The sequence below is a fragment of the Salmo trutta genome, chromosome 22 (assembly GCF_901001165.1).
Source record: "Salmo trutta chromosome 22, fSalTru1.1, whole genome shotgun sequence".
NCBI classification, from domain to species: domain Eukaryota; kingdom Metazoa; phylum Chordata; class Actinopteri; order Salmoniformes; family Salmonidae; genus Salmo; species Salmo trutta.
In genome coordinates, this window is record NC_042978.1 from 24,953,914 (window position 1) to 24,979,228 (window position 25,315).

Consider the following 25,315-nt stretch of genomic DNA (forward strand, 5'->3'; position numbering starts at 1 on the left):
AAGTCAGGAGCTTACAGCAGCTGGCTTTTACAGCATCCAAGAATAATAAGGGACCAGGACAAAAGGCTGAGTTTACTGGGATGTTCAGGATGCTTGGAATCGTACCAAACCCATGTAAACATGCATAAGGAAAGGGAACAGTCAGTCAGATTTTGTAAATAAATAAAAATATCCATTGTTTGTTTGTGCAAAGCCTGCTGGGGGAAGAATTTGTCACCGCAATCACAGTACATTCACCTGGACCCGGTTTCCCAAAAGCATCTTAAGGCTAAGTTCATCGTTTGAACCATAGGATTCTACTGGAGTCACATCCCCGTAGTTCTCTATAAACTATAGACAAAAATATGCTTTTGGGAAACTGCCTCCTGGTCTGGTAGAAGTCTGGAATATAACTTTTCTTTCCTCTACTACACATGCACTACATGACCAAAAGTATGTGGACACCTGCTCGTCGAACATCTCATTCCAAAATCATGGGCATCAATATGTTGGGCGATTAGGCCTGGCTTGCAGTCGGGGTTCCAATTCATCCCAAAGGTGTTCGACGCAGTTGAGGTCAGGGCTCTGTTGAAGCCAGTCAAGTTCTTCCACACCGATCTCGACGAACCATTTCTGTGTGGACCTTGCTTTGTGCATGGGAGCATCGTCATGCTGAAACAAAAAAGGGCCTTCCCCAAACTATTGCCACAAAGTTGGAAGCACAGAATCGTCTCTAACGTCATACTATGCTGTAGCGTTAAGATTTCCCTTCACTAGAACTAAGGGGACTAGCCCGAACCATGATGAACAGCCCCAGACCATTATTCCTCCTCCACCAAACTTTACAGTTGGCACTATGCATTGGCATCTGCCAAACCCAGATTCGTCCGTCGGACTGCCAGATGGTGAAGCGTGATTCATCACTCCAGAGAACGTGTTTCACTGCTCCAGAGTCCAATGGCGGAGAGCTTTACACCACTCAAGCCAACGCTTGGCAATGCGCATGGTGATCTTAGGCTGGTGTGCGGCTGATTGGCCATGGAAAACCATTTCATGAAGCTCCCGAACAAACAGTTATTGTTCTGATGTTGCGGTTTGAAACCTGGTAGTGTGTCGCAACCAAGGAAAGAGGATTTTACACGGTACGCGCTTCAGCACTTTCCGGTCCCGTTCTGTGAGCTTGTGTGGCCTACCACTTCACGGCTGAGTTTTTGTCACTCCTAGACGTATCCACTTCACAATAACAGCACTTACAGATGACCGGGGCAGCTCAAGCAGGGCAGAAACTTGACGAACTGACTTATTGGAAAAGTGGCATCCTATGATGGTGCCACGTTCAAAGTCACTGAGTTCTTCAGTAAGGGCATTCTACTGCCAATGTATTTCTATGGAGATTGCAGTGTGCTTGATTTTATACACCTGTCAGCAATGGGTGTGGCTGAAATAGCTGAATCCACTAATTTGAAGGGATGTCCATATACTTTTGTATATATAGTGTAGAAATGTCCAGCTACTCAAACTCAGGTAATAACTAGGGCTGTGAAAATACCAGTATAGCGATATCTTTTCCGTGGCAAACATGAAAACACAAAGCAGACCAAACTCTTTGGTCCTTTAAAAACCTGCCGGAAATAAAATATTATGTGCTATAGCTTAGAAATAAATAAATGTGACTCTGGTTGACAACATAATGTTTTTTCCAACATTCGGGCTGTTTTCCTGGAGAAGTTTAACCCACTTCATGTTTTGTTTCCTTGCCAAGCTATTGACAAGTATCGCAATACTGGCATTGTCCCTGGCCCTAGTCATAACAAGGTTTAAACCGGGGAAAGAAAACCGATTGTGAGATAAAATCTTCACCAATATATGCCACAGCATGGTGGGTTCTTCATGTAGGCCTACTATGGGTCAAATTCAGCATGAAATATGGACAAATCCCTGGTTTCATCTGAGATGCAAAATGCATGGTAATCACACACAGGCTTGGGTCAGTACAGGCATACAGAATCAAGCAAGAGTGAAACATCCACAAGTGTACCAGCAGGTGGACATTCTGTGCACACCTTAAAAGATTTCTAGAAATGTCCTTCAAATATGTACACTACATTAACAAACGAAAACAGGAACAGAAGATCAATAACTTATACACATTAAGGAAAAGAGTGGAAGAGTGGTTTATGTATATAATTTACATAAATGTACCATCCTCTTCCACACATTTTAGTTTGCTGCAGAACATAGTCTCTACCCATTCTACTGGCCTCTAGCGTACAGTGCATGATAGATAGTCGTTGGCTCCCCCTCCCCCTCTCCTCCCCTGTGCTGCGGCACTGCCCTCCTAAGTGTAGCCCAGATTCTCCATCTCGCTGCGGTAGCGCTGCTCCGACACCTTGCTCTTGTGCTGCTTGCTCTCCAGGTGAAGGCGGAAGTCGGTCTCCTCGCTGGCCCCAGAGTTGCACATGGAGCAGTAGAACTGGCCGCTGGGCGTCACACACATGGCCAGGTCCCTGGGGATCCTCTGCCTGGGCCGGGGGTTGTAGTAGGGGCCTGGGACACACACCAAGACATATACACCATCAGAGGAGAGGATAACCTCATTAAAATGATGGCGAGTGAGTGAGCTGCTGCTCACCAGTGAACACAATACCAGAAGATGGGAGTGGCAGAAGGATGCCAGGTGCTACAGGGGATGGAAGGCTGGCTGTGAATAAATAGGAGAAGCTTTCCACTGCCATGGTCATATGAATGTTACAAGAAGAAATACAAATGTGTCCCTCATAGAGTACCACAGTATGAGTCATAATACCCATAAAATCTAGCGGTCAAGCAAGGAATTGGTTCCAATCGTTTTCCACCATTAATTTCTCTCATTTTAGAAACACTTATAATAAGGGCTGTGTTTTGTGTAGGCTTACGCTGGCGTGACGTTTTGATAACCGTGTAAATCTCTCTAGGACAAGGTGACCTTTATCAATATTTGCCTGTATTTACCCCCCCAAAATGAAATTATAATTAGCTGCTAAGATGGCTATCATAAAGAACTACAAATGCCATGATGATCTGGACGAGACTGCCGAATCGAGGCAAAGGTAAGAATCTCTGGATTAACTATATAATGTTAGTTAAATGTAGTAATGAATAAATAGGCTACATTTCTTTAATGGACAATTCTGTGAACTGTCTTGTGCAAGTTTTAAATTGACACAATATCTGTTAGCAAAGGTGTCAGCTGGAGATGACGTGCAGGAGCTTGCAGGGATTTGTAGTTTTGCATGTCTAATTTGATGCTAATTAGCCATTTCGAATCTGAGAGTAAACAGAGCCAAATATACTGATAAAAGTCACCTTGTCCGAGAGAGATTTACATGGTTATCAAAACATCACACCAGGATAAGCCTACAGAAAACAGCCCTTATTTGAAGTGTTTCGAAAATCCCCTATTGGAAAAATGAATGGTGGAAAAAACGATTGGAACTAATTCCCTGTTTGACCACTAGGTTTTTGGGGTATTATGTCACCTCCACTGTGGTGCTCTCTTAGGAGAAGGGATGTAATGTTGGATAGAGAATAGATGCTCTGCTGTATCTGTGTGTATGTCTGGAGGGAACCATCACAGGCCTTTGCAGAGTAACTCCGACAGACAAACTACATTTTCTCTCTGAGAGAGCTTTAAACAACTCTATTTCTGGAATTGTCCATAAAGGACATTTAAATCAGCAAAGTCTCTGAGCCCTGAGGGGAGGCAAGGGAAGGGAGGGGTGCAGTTGTGTCCAATGATTCATCTAGAGGGCGCAGGCCACGGTGGAAGGTATGTGGAGTGGGGGATCGGAAGTGGATACTGGGCTGGACAATAGACAGTGAGGGGTCTATCTAATGGACTCCCACCACCTGAGCAGGCTGTGGGACGTCTGTGGGGCAGCAGAGCTGACGTGGGTTGCTGTATCGGTTTACATATCCAAAGCCCTGGTGCCGGGCCTGTGCTTAGTGAGTTCACACTGACTGACCAGCCTCAGCTGACCCCTTAACTTTCTTACAGAGCATTTCCCCTTCAAAAGTTGGTGATGAGAGGCGGCTGTTCACTGCTGCTACGACCATGGAGTAGAAAACAATAGCCTCCACCAGCTGTCAAAAGCATCATTGGTATCAATAAATATGAAATGGGCAACCACCTCTGCTCTCAAACATACAGTAAAGTATACATTCTCAAGACTAGGAATATCCCTGAATCATCTGATCTTTATGAGCCGTTCTGGCTCGGTCAAGCCTTACTTACTTTACTTACATCTGATCTTTATGAGCCGTTCTGGCTCGGTCAAGCCTTACTTACTTTACTTACATCTGATCTTTATGAGCCGTTCTGGCTCGGTCAAGCCTTACTTACTTTACTTACATCTGATCTTTATGAGCCGTTCTGGCTCGGTCAAGCCTTACTTACTTTACTTACATCTGATCTTTATGAGCCGTTCTGGCTCGGTCAAGCCTTACTTACTTTACTTACATCTGATCTTTATGAGCCGTTCTGGCTCGGTCAAGCCTTACTTACTTTACTTACATCTGATCTTTATGAGCCGTTCTGGCTCGGTCAAGCCTTACTTACTTTACTTACATCTGATCTTTATGAGCCGTTCTGGCTCGGTCAAGCCTTACTTACTTTACTTACATCTGATCTTTACAACAAGTAAAGATCAGATGTGGAATTACAACAAGTTTGTGGAATTACAACAAGTTTTCCACTGTAAAGTAATTTGCTGTTTGGTCATACTTTATTACCGGTATGTCTTTGTTTCAGTGTGCTGTACCTGGCACGGCAATAGGCACCTGTGGGGTCCTACGGTTCTTGATAAACCTGTACTCGCTCCCCTCTTTCCTCGGACGCCTTTGGACACACTCAGTCGACTCTCTGAAAAATTGATGGATCACGTTACTGAGAGCAAAGTCTCCCATATTTAGTTTATAAATCAAACAGCCAACCTAACAATAATAGTTACTATGGTGGAGAAAATAATGGAATGCATCTATCACATGCTATGGCATTTTCTCTTTAAACGGAGCATTAAAACATACAGTTGAAGTCGGAAGTTTACATACACTTAGGATGGAATCATTAAAACTCGTTTTTCAACCACTCCACAAATGTCTTGTTAACAAACTATAGTTTTGGCAAGTCGGTTAGGACATCTACTTTGTGCATGACACAAGTCATTTTTCCAGCAATTGTTTACAGACAGGTTATTTCACTTAGAATTCACTGTATCACAATTCCATTGGGTCAGAAGTTTACATACACTAAGTTGACTGTGCCTTTAAACAGCTTGGAAAATTCCAGAAAATGATGTCATGGCTTTAGAAGCTTCTAATAGGCTAATTTACATAATTTGAGTCAATTGGAGGTGTACCTGTGGATGTATTTCAAGGCCTACCTTCAAACTCAGTGCCTCTTTGCGTGACATCATGGGAAAATCAAAAGAAATCAGCCCTTCACAAGTAAATAATTCTCTCTACTGTTATTCTGACATTTCACATTCTTAAAATAAAGTGGTGATCCTAACTGACCTAAGACAGGGCATTTTTACGAGGATTAAATGTCAGGAATTGTGAAAAACTGAGTTTAAATGTATTTGGCTAAGGTGTATGTAAACTTCCGACTTCAACTGTATCTGGTTTGAATTTCATATAACAGGGCATGGCTGAAGGGGCAGGATTTCTATGTTTGAGTATGGTTTTATTAGCCATGCACGTGTTGCATCTGTTGTTTGTCTTCCTCGTGTTGGGTGGGGAACCAGTAGTGACACCACAGACTCACAGGATGCTACTGCTCTGCTGGGCCTCAGCCAGCCGCAGTCTCTTGGCATGGTTCTTTCCCTGGTAGTGTGCCTGAGCCACGGCAGGGGAGCTGAACGAGGCGTCACACAGCTTGCAGTAGTCGTTCTCCGTGGCTAAGATCACCCTGCTGGCACCCATGAATGACACCAGCTGAACAAAAAAAGAAAGAGTGAGTTTTTAAAAAAGGGCTCTTTTTTTCACCAGCCTAAATGATACTCCTGCCAGTTCAAAGCTACAAACAGTATCAAAAGAGTTAAAACATACAGTGCTGACAGTTTTCTACAAACCATCATGTTGTTTCTTATGAGCCGATTCTATTTGATTGCAGTTCTCCAGATCAACAACAGAGATCCAAACCGTGAATGTGCTGAAAATTCACAGAACTTGGACTTGTTCATACAGTATTATAGTTTCCTGAACAATAACACATTAATTGTGTGCCAACGCCAAGCTTTACCTGTTTGGGAGTTGCACTGTCAGTTGGTGGAGTCGTGAGAGGTTGCTGGGAAAGTGGCTCTATTACCTCCGGAATCCTGATGGCAGGCGGCTGCTGGCTGCCTGCATAGAAATTTCTCAGCTTCTTACTGTGGTTTTTTCCCTGGAAAAGAGACAACAGATGATTCAATCCCACAGCTCAGTCCACTCATTGCACTGTCAGTCATCGCCATAGCGTCATATTGCAAATAATGAGCATCATCACCATCATCAGTGAGCGCAACTGTTAGGGTTTACATTTTCCATTTACATTCATGAGGGGATATCAGTGATGGCTGATATGCCAAATAAACAAACATTGACATTTCATTTTTGACACAATGTAGTTGATGCATGATGAGAAGCATTTGCTGCCATCAAAACATACAGTTGAAGTCGGAAGTTTACATACACCTTAGCCAAATACATTTAAACTCAGTTTTTCACAATTCTTGACATTTAATCCTAGTAAAAATTCCCTGTCTTAGGTCAGTTAGGATCACCACTTTATTTTAAGAATGTGAAATGTCAGAATAACAGTAGAGAGAATTTTTTTATTTCAGCTTTTATTTCTTTCATCACATTCCCAGTAGGTCAGAAGTTTACATACACTCAATTAGTATTTGGTAGCATTGCCTTTAATTGTTAAACTTGGGGCAAACATTTCAGGTAGCCTTCCAACAGCTTCCCATAATAAGTTGGGTGAATTTTGGCCCATTCCTCCTGACAGAGCTGGTGTAACTGAGTCAGGTTTGTAGGCCTCCTTGCTCGCACGCACTTTTTCAAATCTGCCCACACTATCTGCCCACACTTCTATGGGATTGAGGTCAGGGCTTTATGATGGCCACTCCAATACCTTGACTTTGTTGTCCTTATGCCATTTTACCACAACTTTGGAAGTATGCTTGGGGTCATTGTCCATTTGGAAGACCCATTTGCAACCAAACTTTAACTTCCTGACGGATGTCTTGAGATGTTGCTTCAATATATCCACATAATTTTCCTGCCTCATGATTCCATCCATTTTGTGAAGTACACCAGTCCCTCCTGCAGCAAAGCACCCCCACAACATGATGCTGCCACCCCTGTGCTTCACGGTTGGGATGGTGTTCTTTGGCTTGCAAGCGTCCCCCCTTTTCCTCCAAACATAATGATGGTCATTATGGCCAAACAGTTCTATTTTTGTTTAATCAGACCAGAGGATATTTCTCTAAAAAGTACGATCTTTGTCCCCATGTGCAGTTGCAAACCGAAGTCTGGCTTTTTTTGGTGGTTTTGGAGCAGTGGCTTCTTCCTTGCTTAGTGGCCTTTCAGGTTATGTCGATATAGGACTTGTTTTACTGTGGATATAGATACTTTTGCACCTGTTTCCTCCAGCATCTTCACAAGGTCCTTTGCTGTTGTTCTAGGATTGATTTGCACTTTTCGCACCAAAGTACGTTCATCTCTAGGAGACAGAACGCGTCTCCTTCCTGAGCGGTATGACAGCTGCGTGGTCCCATGGTGTTTATACTTGTGTACTAATGTTTGTACAGATGAACATGGTACCTTCAGGCATTTGGAAATTGCTCCCAAGGATGAACTAGACTTGTGGAGGTCTACAAAAAATGTTGAGGTCTTGGCTGATTTCTTTTGATTTCCCCATGATGTCAAGCAAAGAGGCACTGAGTTTGAAGGTAGGCCTTGAAATACATCCACAGGTACACCTCCAATTGACTCAAATGATGTCAATTAGCCTATCAGAAGCTTCTAAAGCCATGACATCATTTTCCAAGCTGTTTAAAGGCACAGTCAACTTAGTGTATGTAAACTTCTGACCCACTGGAATTGTGGTACAGTGAATTATAAGTGAAATAATCTGTCTGTAAACAATTGTTGGAAAATTTACTTGTGTCATGCACAAAGTAGATGTCCTAACCGACTTGCCAAAACTATAGTTTGTTAACAAGAAATTTGTGGAGTGGTTGAAAAACGAGTTTTAATGAATCCAACCTAAGTGTATGTAAACTTCTGACTTCAACTGTATGTGTTGGGGTAGGCCTACAAGTAAGCTTGTCCCCAGGCTCAATTGCTACCGCATATAGACAGAGACAGCCTGCTGGTGGACAAGATTACGGTACCAGCTACATGTACAGTAAACCAGCTCACCTGGTAGTGGGCCTGTGCCTGCTGAGCAGAGTTGAGGGTGACGTTGCACAGTTTGCAGTACAGAGGCTTACACAGCTCCTCCAAGGTAGCGTCCTGGTCTGTGGTACCGATCTGAGCATCTTTCTCCTGGGGCCTGCTGCTGAGGGTCGCCTGGGCAGTGGGAGGTGGGACAGGGCAGGGGGGCCCCTGCACCAGCTGGAGGTGAGCGGGAGGTGTGGCAGACAGAGGACTGGAGAGGGGGAAACGGAGGGGGTCCGGGGTCACTACTACTGGTGGAGGGGGTCCGAGCGTCTGTGGAGGGGGTCCGAGGGTCTGTGGAGGGGGTCCGAGGGTCTGTGGAGGGGGTCCGAGGGTCTGTGGAGGGGGTCCAAGGGTATGTGTAGGAGGCATTGGCTGGAACAGTGGCTGCTGCTGGCCAAATAGGCTCAGTGAAGGCTTCAGCATAGACTCTGGTCCTGAGGGCCAATGCAATGATTGCAACGCATTAGAATCAATCATAAACTTTAAAATTTAGGATAGGCATGTAATGGTTATATAACATTTGGAGGATGCAATAACTATAGTCATCAACTGTGTTCATTTCTCCCTGGGGAAACAGACCACTAACAAATAAAACAATAGTGGGTTTCACAGCTCTGCTCCTTGCGAAAATAAGTTCCTCAAGCATTTCTTGATATGCTGCTGATTCAAACAGACCATTGCCTACTTGACTGGGTACATTTCAGGCACTCATGTGTGGCCACATTTTTTCTGCATATAAGGGTGGGGGTTGGGTCAGCAGCTGCGCTCATGTCTGATGTTTCCACTGTATCAACTCAGATTGGAGACCCAACAACAGTGATTCATAGACCTAAAATAACAGTGTAGGATGTTTTGGATTCCAGCAGCCACACAGTGACACCAAGTGAATGGCATGCTTGAAATGGAACTTTCCGATAACAACAAACTAAAGGATGCTCCGGCAATTGTAGGTCCACAACGTGTGCATCAATGTTATTCTGATAAATGTCATAACGTAGCCTAAACACCTAAAAATGCTCCAGTATGAGTGTGAAGAAAATAATTCAAGAAAATTGCTCACTTTCTAAATATTTTTTCTGGGTATTGCAATGAAGTAGAAAAAAAACACTAATCCGCTTAGCCTTGAAGCACAGTATGCTGTATAACTGCTATTATTTCCCCTTGCAGAGTAACGAGGAGACAAACCTGAATCACATGTTCACTGGAGAATATAGCCTAATCCCAAAAATAGTCCCAGGAACCTACATTGTCATAGCCCAAGGTCAGAGTCAAAGTCCTCTTTTCTCATCTTGGGTACATAACACTCCTCCTGAGGCTTAACCCTGGGATTTCACATAAAATGCAAGTCCTGGGAAAATTAATGAGTAGTTATTGGCCATGTATCAAGAGGGATGGCCTTGGGTCTCTGAGTTGGAGAAAAGTATTTTAAGGAAAGGTCTTCTTGGGTCTTAAAGTGGAGGGTTATAATTCTTTCATTTGGTATGTGTGCAGAAGAAAGAAAGAACCAAAAACCTTCAAAAGTTGAATATCCCTTCACAAACTTAGAGTTATTTCATGCCTTTTACACTGTGTTCCTCTGCCACATCAATTATGGAGCGAAGAGTGTATGCCTCATGCACTGGAATGATGTGCATGACTAGTCTTTGAATGGAGAAAGCTTGAGGGAAACTCATAAAGACTTCCTATTTAATTCTTATGTTCAATGCCTTGCAGGGACACACGGTGGAGACTTGGTTTTAGCATTGAAATCTGTTGACAAACCCTGAGATTTATGGTATTTTACTCAGTCATGCAGATAAAACAGATGAATTGAGGCTTAAATATTTACCCATTAGTTAGCCTAGTTAGAAATGGCAACATAGCAGTTAGGCTATTGACAGCTAGCCATCTGAAAGGACTCATTATTGCCAGTTCAAGAGAGGGATGGTTGATAATTAGACTATACGCAGGGTTCCCCAATAGGCAGCACACGGGCCAAATTTATTTTATTTGGCCTGCCAAGCTTTCTGAGAAAATATATATATACTGTACATACTTGTTCTTGGACATAAAAGACTGTAAGATCACCAGGAAATGAGCTCAAAGGGATTTTAATTTAGGGAATCTGTTCCCAAGTATTCCTACACATAAATAGAGAGGCATATGGGCTGAATGTAATTGGGAACTCTGGATACAGGCTAAAATTAGTGTGTATCAATAGACAACGCTAAATTATCAATCTATCAATATATATATTTTTACCAATAAAGCTACAGCAAATCAGGGTAAAGCACACAATGAGGCTGCTTATCAAACATTTATAACATCACCAAGGATGTAAACCTACCAGACTCAGATCTGTCAACCTATTTCAGTGGACAATGCCATTTTATCTCATTACAACAGACAGAGTATGCAATCTATAACAGGTTTGATTACTTAAGACAACATTGCTGGATAACAAGGTAAACTCAAGTCCAGACCCAAGCTGTTATTCATCATAATTATTATCAGCATCATCACCATTAACAAGTTCGCTGACGACATGACAGTAGTAGGCCTGACTACCAACAATGATGAGACGGCCTACAGAGAGGAGGTAGGCACTCTGACGGTGTGGTGCCAGGTAAACAACCTCTCCCCCAATGTCAGCAAAACAAAGGAGATGATTGTGGACTTCAGGGAGGAACCCGGCTGGGCACACCCCTATCCTCATCTACAGGGCGGTCAACCGCGTCAATTTTCTCGGCGTACACATCTCAGAGGAGCTGAAATGGTCAAACCACACAGACACTGTGGTGAAGAAGGCACAAAAGTGACTCTTCAACTTCAGGAGGCTGAAGAAATTCGGCCTGTCCCAGAGGGCCCCCACAGTGTTAAACAGGAGCACCATCGACAGCATACTGTCAGGCTGCATCACTGCCTGGTATGGCAACTCCACCGCAGCTGACTGCAAGGCTCTACAGAGGGTTGTACGCTCAGCCGAACGCACCATTGGGTGCACACTGCCTGCCCTCCAGGACACCTACAACACCAAGTGTCGCAGGAATGCCAAGAAGATCATCAAGGACCTCAGCCACCCGAGCCAGGGCCTGTTCTCTCCGCTTTCATCACCCCCCACTTCCCAAACAGACATTCACCCTGCCCCAACCCCCAATGGACATTTATCATTGTTACAGTTGTAAATATGTATACATTATTATTATTATTATTATTATTGTTTCAATTTTGACCTGCACTGTGGGAGCTCAGAGCTTAAGAATTTCACTGTACCTTGCAATTGCATCTGTGACCCAGTGCATTTGACTAATAAACTAATCATCATCATCATGATGTGAATAATGTACACACAGCATGTTGTGTCAAGGAGCTTGTGCTATGACAAGAGTAGACAGAATTCCATTTCAAGATTTGGGAACAGAGACTGTCAATAAAGACCATGCTCATCCCTCTAAACAAGCAGACCATAATGTCATTCTACACCCACTGATCTGACCATTATCACTTTAGTTGAATTTCCATGAAACACCTGTCCACCGCATCACACCATGGGAAGAAGCACAGAGGGTGCTGTGGATATAACAAATCAACTAACTTAGGTTCGCATATCTTTGGGGTTGAATTGATCAGAAACCTATTATACCTCTGTTGTTCCAATCTCTTCAAATCAATGAGTAGGCTCAACCTCAACAAAATGTATTTATATCTGTATAGCCTACTACAACCTATAATACCAAGATGCAGGTTGGATAAACCCCCTTCAATCAGCACTGGTTGTTGCACTGTAGCTGAGGCTGCAAATATGCATCCATCAATTCGCAGTGTCACGGTCGCTGACAGCAATGAATGAGACCTTTTTCTTACCTGGTAATCGTGAAAAATAATAGCTGCTATCCCCATAGTTCAAAGGCTGCAAATTTCTGTAATAATCGGCACTCTGATAATAAGCATCTCTATTGTTGACATGTAACGCCATCATTGCATACTGGCCAACTTCGAACAAGCTGAGAATCCAGCAGCCTACCTTGCTTTCACCAGAGAAGAGGAGGGGTGAGTTTTCAGTGTCACGAGCAAAGGAGGTGTGGGGGATATACACTATGCAAAAAAATAAATGCCTACATTTAAGTAGTCTAAAGCCTATCATAATCAAACCCCCAGACAATAGTAACAACATATGTATAACATTTAGGAAAAGGTGGGTCTTTGAAAAATATGTTTGTGAGTGTATTCTTCTCTTGTTGGTACAGTCCGTTTACTGCATTCAAGCTATGCGACTCTCGGAAATCCACGGTCAAGCTATCCGCGCCCGAATTAGTATGCGCCACTACACTACATTTACCGATCTGATATCACACGGAACTCATTGGATCTGGAGGATATATTTGAATGACGTTTAGGTGTCATTGAAATGCCATACTGACAATGCTTTATACTCAGTATAACGGTAGTATGGGCCTTGGTCTTCAATAATCCACAAAGATTGTGAACTCGACTAGTCTAGCCTATTTGATGTGTCCGTTTCGATGGAGTAGCAGGCGCCCAGATTCCGTCGCGGCTGGCTTGATCACTCAATTCCGAGAGTTGGGTAGCTTGACCGCATGGTTTATTGCAATGGCTCATCGTCATAAAATCTATACAGTTGAACACTTACAAGCTGCTAAATGCTATCAAAACCAAATGTTCATGCAATAAAACATATAGCTATTTTCTATATTTTGGTTTGAGGTTGTAGCCTACTCTCGGGACAGCTACTCCTGTAAATCAATTTGCTACAAAAATCCCCCCAGTGCATGATCGTTGCAGCTGGCAACAAATGTAAATGTTTTACTGACTGGCCGTCATATAATTGAAGCTAATGCATTTGAACAAAACATGATTGCTAGGCTCCATGCGTGTGTATCTTATTTTTGATAATGCAATTTCATTGCAACTGATAGCTATGGTAAAATTGTAGACTGTTTAAAAATAAAACACCAAATTCATCACGGTTGCTATAGCGAAATCTGCTGTCAAGTCGTAGGTAGCCTAAAGCCTGGAGCTGCATGATCGAATGATCACAGCTTGCGCCCGGAACACCCGCTGGAACACCCGCTGGAACCAAGCATGAGAAGGTGTTGGAAGCTAGCTAGCGCGAGCTGTTAGCCAACGAGGTCATATCGTAGACATGTCTTGGTAAGCGTTCTCGCATTTAACTAATAATATCTACATTCTTAGTAAAATAGCTCGATATATTTAGATTTAAATGATACATGGCTGACCATAACCAGACCGACAGGAGCCTAGCTAATGTTAGCTAACGTTATGTTGTTGGCTAGTTAATATCAAAACAGATTATGATTTGGAACGTCAGCAAATGTCTTTCTTGTGAATGCCAACTAACGTTAGCTAGAAGCTAGCTATAACGTTACCTAACGAATGTTACAGTTTTATATTAGCTATATCTACGACTAAAAATAATAGACGTTTTACAATCGGAGACAATATGGACACTGGACTTAAAATGTAACTAACGTTAACGTTATTTCTATATGATCTAGCTAGCTATATGGTTAATAGTCATACTGTAATTACAGTCGTGATTATAACGACTATACCAATCACAGTATCTAACACAAATGAAATGATGGAAGCTAACTAACTATAGATTGCAACACAGCTTTAAGTAACGGTATGCTATAAATTGATTTGTGACAGAAGAATATCAGTCTCATCATGGACATAACACCAGGATAGACGTTAGTGACATTTGCTACATGAATGATTGAAGCGTTATTTGTCTCCCCTTTGGCTACACACTCCCACTCATTGCTGCATGGTTTTCTTGCTCGAGCTAGCTACATTTGTTGAGAGGTTGTATCACAGAGTTTTGTTTACTGTTGGGCTTTTTGTGATAACGAGTCTCATGCTTCCTCTCTCTCTGTCTTCAGAGAATGGCACTGTGCTGAGAGGTTACCTACCAATCAGCAGAAAACAACACTGGAGATCAGATGATCTGAAACATGAAGGGTGAGGGTTTTAAAACAAGTTAAGACCAGCTCTTTTAAGGTAGGAAGCAACATTGATTTGTCAATTTGTCAATTTGTCAATCAAATATTCATATTTTTTTCCCCCCTTTGTTAATGAGTCCACATTAGGTAGATAAAGTGTGGTACTGAGTTTCTATATGTTCCGTCTATATCCTCAGCCATACATGTTTCTGTATTCAAATAAACAAGCTTTAGTGTTTCCTTTCTCCACATCCTGTTTGAAGAAGCTTCCTCATTTGCCTTACATCCTGATGACACGACTGGATGCCTTTCATATTGAACAGACCATGACTGTTTTCCTAGTTGTTATTGTTAGCTGCACGTTTACTGACATTAATGATGTTAGACAGTGATAGCAGAAAAAGTGAAGTGCCTTGTATAGCACATGTTGTTGCACTCTCAGGGAAAGGGAAAACTCTGGTATTCGGTCACAAATGTCGTTGGCTCTCGCTGTATGTGGAGGAGAAATAACTTGATTCCCGGAGACAGAAGCATTTCTGTCTGTCATGTGACTGACTGAGTAGGCTAGAGTATCATGGACGTTGATGGAAATAAACATGATTTATCATCACAGTTATGATAACATAGGCTAGTTTGTCATTAGGTGTAGTGTTTTGATGGGTCAGTTTCCACTGGTGAATCGTGGCTAGTTCTTATTCTGTCCAGTAGGGGTGAGGGCTGGAGGGTCTTAGGGTGGCAGGTAGACTAGTGGTTAGAGTGTTGGGCCAGTAAGCTAAAGGTCTCAAGTTCAAATCCCTGCGCTGACAAGGTGTCTTGGGGAGAGTGGGATATGCAAAAATAAATAAATAATTACTATTCACATGTGTATTAATACACACTTTTACATGTGTGAAATAGGACAAATATAAGCGCCCACCAAATTATTATTAATTATTATTAACTCTACAGTCACACGACAGCAAGAGGTGGGACTGGATATAGTCTACTGTATGATGTTTGTTTTCATATAAGTCTAATGCACTGTTACTCTTTTCCACTTTAGGAGATAAGGAAATATTTTCTATTAACTTTGTGTGTGAGGACTACAGAAATGCCTCCTAGGCCTTCTTCTGGTGAATTATGGGGCATCCATTTGATGCCCCCCCGGATCTTTGTGGACTGCTTGTTGCCAAACGGGATGATCCTGACCCTCGAGTGCCTCCGTGAGGCCACGCTCATCACCATCAAACATGAAGTGTTCAAGGAGGCCAGGAAGTACCCCCTGCATCACCTACTACAGGAGGAGACCTCTTACATATTTGTCAGTGTTACGCAGGAGGCAGAGCGAGAGGAGTTCTACGATGAAACTAGGAGACTTTGTGATCTCAGGCTCTTTCAGCCTTTTCTGAAGGTCATCGAACCGGTTGGCAACCGAGAGGAGAAAATTCTGAACAGAGAAATTGGTAAGACTTAACTACTACCCTCCTCTTTAAGAGAGTAACAACATGCTTACATTTTTCTTCCAAAACATACAGTATCAGTAAGTGAGTTTCTTTTGTTTCAGGATTCGCAATTGGTATGCCTGTTTGCGAGTTTGACTTAGTAAAGGACCCTGAGGTGCAGGACTTCAGGAGGAATATTCTTAACGTCTGTAAGGATTCAGTAGAACTCCGAGACGCCAACGGACCACATAGTCGGGCTTTATATGTCTACCCTCCCAATGTTGAATCGACACAAGAACTTCCAAAGCACATCCATGGCAAACTGGACAAAGGTAGGCATTGTTGTATTAATTAAAATCAAGCAATTTAATGTCAAGATGCTGCAAGATGCCTAAGGCACATTTAGTGGGTGTCAAACAACAACCTTTTCTACTTTGTCAACACATAGGCTGACACTTTAATAAGCAAAAAAAAAAATCCTTATTCCTTTTCATGATAATCTATTTCAAGCTTGTTCTCAGCCTGTGTGGAGTAATGTTCTGATTATCCTCTTTTCTGTGGCTTATTTTATAGGTCAAATCATTGTAGTGATCTGGGTGATTGTCTCACCCAACAATGACAAGCAGAAATACACCCTGAAGATCAACCATGATTGTGTGCCAGAACAGGTGATAGCTGAGGCCATCAGGAAGAAGACCAGGAGCATGCTGTTGTCCCCTGAACAACTCAAGATGTGTGTGCAGGAGTACCAGGGCAAGTACATCCTCAAGGTGTGCGGCTGTGACGAGTACCTCCTGGAGAAATGCCCACTGAGTCAATATAAGGTTTGTTGGGCCCTAGTGTGCATGTAATCAATGCATACACATTGAAGCCTAACATTAGTTCTGACTCAGGTCTATATTGCTTAATCATGTATCTTAATCCTATTCCTTTTCCCTTTCAGTATGTGAGGAGTTGCATCATGCTTGGCAGGATGCCCAACCTCATGCTGATGGCGAAGGATAGCCTTTATTCTCAGTTACCCATGGACAACTTCACCATGCCCTCGTACGCCCGGCGCATCTCCACCGCCACTCCGTACATGAATGGAGAGTCCTCCACCAAGTCTCTATGGACCATCAACGGAACCCTGCGGATACGAGTGCTCTGTGCCACATACGTCAATGTGAACATTCGGGATATAGATAAGGTACATCAATGGTTATTGTTTTAGATCAACTTTTTCACATTGGTTTTCTGTTTCTATGCTTGGCTAGCCCTCAACTCCTCTTATAGCCACTTTTCAGTAATTCATTTTCTATAAGACTCCTTGGCGTGAATGTCTGTCATGCTGCTACTGCTGTTGGTTTTCAGGGGGTTTTGGTGTCTATTCTTCCTGTTGTCCATGTAGATTTATGTGCGAACCGGCATCTACCATGGAGGGGAGCAGATGTGTGACAACGTGAACACGCAGCGTGTGCCATGCTCTAATCCCAGGTATTACAGACACACAACACACATGGTGTCACAGACAGTATCTCACTCATCAAGAGACCTCACCATATTGTTACTATTTATCCCATGGTAATGGGGGAGAAGGGTGTGTATTGATCTGTGATATTAACACTTGTAATGGGTTCAGGGTGATTCACTGTGGCTTTGCTTGTCTCCCAGGTGGAACGAGTGGCTGACCTACGACATGTACATTCCCGACATCCCCCGGGCGGCCCGCCTCTGTCTCTCCATCTGCTCTGTGAAAGGCAGGAAAGGGGCGAAGGAGGTAAGCACTCAATTTAATCGGACACCCCAGACCTTTAATGATATAAATGATACCCACTGGCTAGAACAGTGTTCAAAGGTCTTACCTGAATGGCCTGAGGTGTCCTCTGTGGATGTTGAATTACTTATCGACTTGTGGCATGGAGCGATCGTGGCTGTGTAACCTAGGCATGAAGACTGTAACCGACACCTGGGCTGAGTGATGTCACCTAAAGGTCGGGGAGATGGGTTTTCGTGCCCATGATAAATGCCTTTAACGGCCGTCCTTTGTGAGCAACCTACTGTACAGCTTGAAGCCAATTAACTGAACTAAAGCAAAATCTGTTTGCTTGCCTACTAATCTTTTCAATTCAGTACGACTTTTAACCCCCAAGGGGCAATTAGGATGTTTGTGTTAGTTACACAAGTACCCCATATAAAATTCCCTCAAGCCTGTATTCACTGTTGTCTGTGGAAGGATGGCCATTCACAATTTGTGTAAACAACCAACTCCACCCTTTGGCTGTGATCTTCTCCTCAGGAGCACTGTCCACTGGCGTGGGGAAACGTCAACCTGTTTGACTACACTCACACCCTGGTCTCTGGTAAAATGGCTCTGAACCTGTGGCCTGTACCCCATGGCCTGGAGGACCTACTCAACCCCATCGGAGTCACAGGCTCCAACCCCAACAAGGTAAACATGTTAGTTAGCATGTTAACATGACCAGTCTGTGTTTCTGTGGTCCTTATCATCAGGGTTTACAGAATAATGCCTCTCCTCCACACACACAGGAAACACCTTGTCTAGAGCTGGAGTTTGACTACTTCAGCAGTCCTGTCAAGTTCCCAGACATGACCACCGTGGAGGGACATGCTAACTGGACCATATCCAGGGAGCTAGGTTTCAACTACTGCCAGTCAGGCCAGGTAATGACATACATGGATATACGTACAGTTGTAACTCAAATCATTACAAACCATTTATTAAGACGGTCTAAGGTTTCCTTGCTAAATAATGACTCCATATATGGTTGTTGATGTGACGTCTGATCCCCTGCAGAGTAACAGAGTGGCGCGAGACCACGCCTTAACGGACAGTGATAACGAGCAGCTGAGACAGGTGTGCAACCGAGACCCCTTGTCTGAGATCACAGAGCAGGAGAAGGACTTCCTCTGGAGGCACAGGTACAGTCATAACTAGCTCTGTCACCACCATACTTAAACATCTAGAGGCCTTGACTAATATGTCTGTCTCTTACTCATCAGGCACTACTGTGTAAATATACCTGAAATCCTGCCCAAGATCCTGCTGGCTGTGAAATGGAACTCCAGAGATGAAGTAGCACAGGTGACATATTTGTTTTTAAATTGCTGAGACATTTGTTTCAAGAGAGCATGTTCTGAAACTCTTGTGGGAATTGTATCATTTTCTGCTGCAGCACTGCTGCAGTGGTGACGTGACTGTTGTTTTTCTTGCTCTTAGATGTATTGCCTTCTGAAGGATTGGCCAGCAATAAAACCAGAGCAAGCCATGGAGCTGCTGGATTGTAACTATCCAGACCCAATGATCCGTGACTTTGCTGTTCGGTGCCTTGAGAAGTACTTGACCGATGATAAACTCTCTCAGTACCTCATTCAGTTGGTCCAGGTAGGATTTATTTGGCTTTGGTGTCCAGAAAGTGACTTCCTCTCACATTTCTTTGATTGTTTGGACTGTTGTCAAATATAAAATGTCATAATTTACTGGCTCATCTCCATACACTCTTGTCAGGTTCTGAAATACGAGCAGTACCTTGATAACCCACTGGTACGATTTCTACTGAAAAAGGCCTTGACTAACCAAAGGATAGGACACTTCTTTTTCTGGCACTTAAAGTGAGTGACTTAGAGTTACTTTACAGAGTAAATTCCATTCTTTTCACAGAGTTGACTGACTGCAAATGCCTTTTAACTCATCCACTTTCACTGTCCACTATGTGCCCTAGGTCCGAGATGCACAATAAGACGGTGAGTCAGCGGTTCGGCCTGCTGTTGGAGTCCTACTGCCGGGCGTGTGGCATGTACCTGAAGCACCTGAGCAGACAAGTGGAGGCCATGGAGAAACTCATCAACCTCACTGACATTCTCAAACAGGAGAAGAAGGACGAGACTCAGAAGGTAACCCAGCACTCCCTCTCTCTCCAATACACCCATGCTTATTGTCCAACATGATGATCTGTTAGAGAATCTCTGCTGTTTCAGCTTACTGTCCCACATTTCTGTTTGACTTAAGAAACTGACATCAGTGGCTTCGTTTACCTAATGTAGAGAGAACTAGGCTTCACATTTCTATTGGAGGCTTTCTCTTCATTACAGCCTGCTCTGTGTGGTCCTGCAGGTGCAGATGAAGTTTCTGGTGGAGCAGATGAGGAGGCCAGACTACATGGACGCCCTGCAGAATTTCACCTCCCCCCTCAACCCTGCACACCAGCTGGGAAACATACGGTGGGCATGCCACATTAGAACTCCTATACCTTACTCACCCAATGCCTGAACATGGACACTATTGAAACTGTAGATGGGACACTGTTTCAATGGCTGCAAAGGCCAGCAATCGCTCTTTAGTGTCCCTAGTGGTAATTTTACATTAATTTGACCTAAGAGAGAGGAGGTAGAGAGAATGTAAGCATTCTATTTCCCCATCATAACGTTCTGCTCATGCATGAAAATGTGAAATGTTATCGTAAACCGATTGTCAACTAATGTGCTCAGCCACTGGGCCCCTCAGTGCAGACCACTTGCATTCTAACACTGTTCATGCAATTGGTCAATGAAACTAATGTAGCTTGCCCCTTGTGATGACTCCCATTGTTGGCATGTATTCCTCATGGTGAAATGCCCAGGCTTGAGGAGTGCAGAATCATGTCATCTGCCAAAAGACCGCTGTGGCTCAATTGGGAAAACCCTGACATCATGTCCGAGCTCCTCTTCCAGAACAATGAGATCATATTCAAAAACGGAGACGGTGAGTCTGGGTCAAGTTTTATAATCAAACTGCGTTCTAAACAATAGCTTTAACTTGTGAAGTTGTACTTCATTAGTTTGGACAGATGGAATGTATTTAAATCCTGCCATGGACCACTGAATATGACTTGTTTGTTTCAGACCTGCGACAGGACATGCTAACACTTCAGATCATCAGAATCATGGAGAACATTTGGCAGAACCAGGGTCTAGACCTCAGGATGTTGCCGTACGGCTGCATGTCTTTAGGTGACTGTGTGGGGCTGATCGAGGTGGTGCGGAGCTCTCACACCATCATGCAGATCCAGTGTAAAGGTGGCCTGAAGGGGGCGCTACAGTTCAACAGCTCAACACTACACCAGTGGCTCAAAGACAAGAACAAGGGAGAGATGTGAGTAAACTGTATATGTTGTGTGGGCACTTTCCTCCACGATTTCTTTGGTTTGAAAATTGTAAATCGTAGTGTTTCACGGCTCAGATTTGACGTAACTCTGTCTGTAGGTATGACCTTGCCGTTGACTTGTTTACGCGATCCTGTGCTGGGTATTGCGTGGCGACCTTCATCCTAGGCATCGGAGACAGACACAACAGTAACATAATGGTGAAGGATGATGGGCAGGTAGGACCTGAGTTATCAACAATATATTGTCATGATAAATATTTTTTGAAAATGCTGTGTGTTATCTTTTCTATGCTAATCTGGGATGTTTTGCAGCTTTTTCACATAGATTTTGGCCATTTTCTGGATCACAAGAAAAAGAAATTTGGCTACAAGCGAGAGCGAGTTCCGTTTGTCCTAACTCAAGACTTCTTGATTGTGATCAGCAAAGGGACCCAGGAGTGCACGAAGACCAGAGAGTTTGAGAGGTAGCCATCTTCGTTTTCCCTTGAGTGAAAGGACACATCTGTGGATGTCTGTCTAGTGTTGAATGTAAAGGTTGTGGAGTTGGCAGACAGCTAGTGTCTACACAGCTATTATATAACAATGTGTGCTCTGTCTCCCTGGGTGTTTGATAGGCTACTGTCTGCCAATTTTCCAGACCCTCTCCCATACTTTTGCTTTAACAAATGTACTGCTATCTACTGCTAAATCGACCATGTCCAGCCGAGACTATATATATATTTCAATGGCCAAATGTATGCTTTCAAAGGCTTATTCTGAGGCTGTAGAGAAATTCAGAGGGAACAATGGGAATGGTATATACTGATTCTTATGCATTTTCCCCTTCTCCTATTCGGTCTCAGATTTCAGGAGATGTGCTATAAGGCCTACTTGGCCATTCGTCAGCATGCCAACCTCTTCATCAACCTGTTCTCCATGATGCTGGGCTCCGGGATGCCCGAGCTGCAGTCCTTCGATGACATTGCCTACATCCGTAAAACCCTGGCCCTGGACAAGACTGAGCAGGAGGCCCTGGACTACTTCATGAAGCAAATGAACGACGCCCACCATGGCGGCTGGACCACCAAGATGGACTGGATTTTCCACACCATCCGCCAGCACGCGCTTAACTAAGTCCAGGCAGGACATCCGCCAGCCCTGCCCAGCCAGACACACCAGCCAGCTGTGAGTGGAACATCCAAACCTCATGAACTAATGGGTGATGCTCGACTATCCTATCGAGCACTTAACAATCCAGAGGGATTTTAGTTTTTTTACTGTATTGGTTTTCCCTGCAGAAACTTACCAACTAACTCGCCTTGTCTAAAACGGTTGTTTTTTTGCCTGTAATATTTTTTTTACCTTTTGTGTGTGCTTTTCTCTTCGAATATAAAACTTCCCTCGTTCCTTTCCTTTTTGTAAAAGAGAAGAGTTTGCCGTCCCCTTTACAGGGTCACGTGTATAGATGTCTTCCTGTAACGTAAATGCCTTTTGAATATGCACGGAACATCCCAGAAAAAAAACGGTATGAATTCAGTCATTTTTAGATGTGCAGCCTACTCCAACTGTTGTTAAAAAAAAAAAAAAAAAGTGAACCCCCTGAAAGGCAGCACCTTAAAGTGTTACATTGTGGCCCAATAGTTCTACTGGCTGGTCATTTCTGGCACCACAGTTTTTAAATCCATTGTCATACTCCTTCCTTTGGCATCATATTTAGCAGTAACAGCAGATTATATATACAGTATATTTTTTAGACACCTATACATGTATACCTCTACGTGTGTGTGTGTACACACACACACACACACACACACTGTGGGCCCAGCCTGTGATACTATGATAAAGTGCAGCAGTACAGAAAGTAATGAATGCACTGTCAAGAAAACCTTGCAGTTTAAAAATGAAGCCTTAATGTAGTTGACGTACATGCAAGGGCTGGATTTCTCCCTCTTGTGTCTTGGAGGTCAATGGTAAAATACCTCTGTTGCTCAGTGAGACGTCATCATAATGAATGTTGAGAAGTGCATTAAGCTAGACAGACATAGTCACCTCATGTAACTGATGCTTTCATCATGCATGTCAGTAGTGCAGTTGGATTGTGAACTATACGAATGTTACAGTGCTATGTGTTGGCATGGGGAGAATCAGCAGTACAGTATGTGAACAAGACTATTTGTACACGTTGGAAAGTCTGATCAGTAAGGCTGTCCCAAGGCAGCTAGTCAGCAATTGTTTGTGTGGGCACCCCTCCCTCTCTCTGTGTGGAGTGGACCCCTCTGTTTATTCTTTATTAGGATGCGCCCCTTGCTTACTATTGAGTTCTTGGAGTAAACCTTTTGATAATAGTTGGACCTAGGCAACTCTGAATAGGAGCTGTGGGAAAGGTTTCCATTCCATAATGGCTTCTCAAAGTCCAAACCCCTTTCAAATGAAGGACATTCATTTTGGGGTAAAAACCCTGTATTCTCATTCTCAAGCGTAACTCTGTGATATATGCTGTTGAGAAATAAAGTGCCATTTTAAATAAGTGTCTCTTTATGGCAGATTTTCCCCAACCAGAACAGATTTCTCAGAAACTGATCAAGAAAAAATACGCACTTTTGTTTTCCCTTTTTAAATATTTTTTGTTGATTCAATGAAAGCCAAAGTTAAGTCTCTAATGTTGTGTGAATTGCTCAATGGTTATCTGCATTACCATAGAAAGCCTAAGGACTAACGCATGCATATATTAGCCTCTATATGTATCAGTTATGTTATGAGGAAAAGGGCATGTAGTGAACAAGGTTATAGGATTTTGGTGTTTAGATTGTAAACTGTGCTTTTAAACCACCAGAAAAAAATTAGGGACACTTGCGCCTGCTTAGTATTTCAGAATTCATACTCTCAAATACAACATGTCACAATTAGTATTTCTAATACCCTAGAGGTAATATACTTGACATGGCTTCAGACTGCATTATAAATGCCTATGTTTGCAAATGTTGTCTCAAAAGTAGACCTTTCCTCCTAAAGATATAGCCTGGGAACGAGGTTCTCAAAAGTTTACCATTGTGGTGGTATTCCAGACTTCATATGCATTCATGATATGGGAGTAGTCTTGTTTTGGAAACATGTTGTTCCCTTATGCAGTAAACCAATCAACTGGCAGAGATGGACAGTTGCTGATGCAGGTGGATATTGCACTTTTTTAATGCCTTTGGTCCTACAGTAGTTTGAGTGCAGGTCTTTTTTAAGCATAAGCAATAGTATCCCTTTCTATCTGACATTTGTCAGATGCATTAGACGCTTATAGTAGTCACCAGCCTTTTGTTAGCTCTTCAAACGCCATTCATTGCATGGTTGTATTAACTTGTGTGTGTGTGCATTAATATGGATCTGTACAGGTTATAGATTTTCTTGGGCTGGACCCATTTAAAAGCCCATTCATAATGTCAATGTAATACAGTGAGTGTGGTAAATGCTTTGTAAACCTTTTCCACTTGCTGAACAGCACCAGGGAAGATATTGTGATGCTGTACTTGAAACATAATTTGTTAGAAAAGAGAACTTTTCATATTTCAGCTTCAAAAGTTTTACTTGAAATGTAATTTTTCTGAACCATGTTTGTATGTTGAAAACAAAGCTGTCATAGCCATGTGGTATATAGCACTGAGGGTTAGCACAGGCAAATCCATACCGATTGTGAATGTTAACATTTGGTCATCTTACAAGTCTCTCTACAGTTGGAGATTCTAAAATACATGTTGACTTGGGCCATATGATGATGTAAAAGGAAATAACCAATTTAATGTGTAAATTATGTAAACAATTTGTTATTTAAGAAAAGGTTCAAGTGTCATCTTTGTTTTACTGAAACATCTGGAGTGGTTAAATCTCTTCATTTAATACAGGTTTATAGACGTATTGAATTATATTTTTCATATATTTTGTCATTACTATCAACAGTGATAGTATATGATATGATTGATTGTATTATTACACAGCCATCCTGCATGAGTTGGTTAAAATAATATACTTTTATTTATTCTGCTAAGCAGCTATAAAGAAAGTTTGGCACTAGGAACAACTAATAATCCAACCTCTAACCCATGACATACTGTACCTGCATTATCAAATACAGTATTCTTTGTTTCTGTTTGCTTCTAAGTTAAATACTTGCATTGTATCCAGACTGACTACAATTATTTGAGTGTTACGTGACAATGTACAAATAAACTTCTCAGTTACAGTAAGTACTTGCTTTTGTGGATAGTATGTTGCTTTACAGAATAACACAGCACCCAGCACAATTTCATACATTGTTTTAATATCAAATGGCCAAACAGTTAAGATGTTCTGCTACAAGACCATGGTGCTTGCCT

The 25,315-nt window shown here is 42.7% G+C and overlaps 2 protein-coding genes across 9 annotated transcripts; one reads left to right on the forward strand and one right to left on the reverse strand.

Moving 5' to 3' along the window:
* Nucleotides 1-2,137: 2,137 nt before the first annotated feature.
* LOC115158423 (zinc finger matrin-type protein 3) lies at nt 2,138-12,684 on the reverse strand. 6 transcript variants are annotated; one of them, XM_029707349.1, is made up of 6 exons: nt 12,289-12,684; nt 8,425-8,879; nt 6,260-6,400; nt 5,783-5,952; nt 4,779-4,879; nt 2,138-2,526 (listed from the first exon to the last, which is right to left on the reverse strand). In XM_029707349.1, exons 1-6 carry the CDS (start codon nt 12,596-12,598, stop codon nt 2,318-2,320), a joined length of 1,386 nt encoding a protein of 461 aa, XP_029563209.1. In that variant the 5' UTR covers nt 12,599-12,684; the 3' UTR covers nt 2,138-2,317. The 6 variants fall into 6 exon arrangements, with proteins under 6 accessions (XP_029563209.1, XP_029563213.1, XP_029563211.1 ...); XM_029707353.1 differs by having other exon boundaries at nt 12,449-12,530; XM_029707351.1 differs by having other exon boundaries at nt 2,366-2,526; nt 4,798-4,879.
* Nucleotides 12,685-13,106: 422 nt separating this feature from the next.
* pik3ca (phosphatidylinositol-4,5-bisphosphate 3-kinase, catalytic subunit alpha) lies at nt 13,107-25,187 on the forward strand. Of its 3 annotated transcripts, none has more exons than XM_029707346.1 (21): nt 13,107-13,596; nt 14,352-14,469; nt 15,454-15,853; nt 15,955-16,164; nt 16,406-16,656; nt 16,776-17,021; nt 17,223-17,308; nt 17,486-17,591; nt 18,111-18,263; nt 18,362-18,496; nt 18,630-18,754; nt 18,836-18,917; nt 19,053-19,217; nt 19,341-19,444; nt 19,555-19,726; nt 19,947-20,053; nt 20,452-20,573; nt 20,714-20,963; nt 21,074-21,191; nt 21,288-21,439; nt 21,818-25,186. In XM_029707346.1, the coding sequence occupies exons 3-21, from the start codon at nt 15,502-15,504 to the stop codon at nt 22,086-22,088; spliced, it is 3,207 nt and encodes a 1,068-aa protein (XP_029563206.1). In that variant the 5' UTR covers nt 13,107-13,596; nt 14,352-14,469; nt 15,454-15,501; the 3' UTR covers nt 22,089-25,186. The 3 variants fall into 3 exon arrangements, with proteins under 3 accessions (XP_029563206.1, XP_029563207.1, XP_029563208.1); XM_029707347.1 differs by having other exon boundaries at nt 14,352-14,430; XM_029707348.1 differs by lacking the exons at nt 13,107-13,596; nt 14,352-14,469; nt 15,454-15,853 and having other exon boundaries at nt 16,022-16,164; nt 16,501-16,656; nt 21,818-25,187.
* Nucleotides 25,188-25,315: the final 128 nt, after the last annotated feature.

What these genes read in the sequence shown, in the direction of transcription:
- LOC115158423 (XM_029707349.1), bottom strand. Translation starts at nt 12,598, where the DNA reads ATGTTGTTACTATTGTCTGGGGGTTTGATTATGATAGGCTTTAGACTA. An exon ending in ACAGTGCAACTCCCAAACAG is followed by an intron (nt 5,953 to 6,259) that starts GTAAAGCTTGGC and finishes TTTTTTGTTCAG; the next exon opens with CTGGTGTCATTCATGGGTGC. An exon ending in GGTGCCTATTGCCGTGCCAG is followed by an intron (nt 2,527 to 4,778) that starts GTACAGCACACT and finishes TGTGTGTCCCAG; the next exon opens with GCCCCTACTACAACCCCCGG.
- pik3ca (XM_029707346.1), top strand. Translation starts at nt 15,502, where the DNA reads ATGCCTCCTAGGCCTTCTTCTGGTGAATTATGGGGCATCCATTTGATG. An exon ending in CACCAGCTGGGAAACATACG is followed by an intron (nt 20,054 to 20,451) that starts GTGGGCATGCCA and finishes TGAAATGCCCAG; the next exon opens with GCTTGAGGAGTGCAGAATCA. An exon ending in GACAAGAACAAGGGAGAGAT is followed by an intron (nt 20,964 to 21,073) that starts GTGAGTAAACTG and finishes CTCTGTCTGTAG; the next exon opens with GTATGACCTTGCCGTTGACT.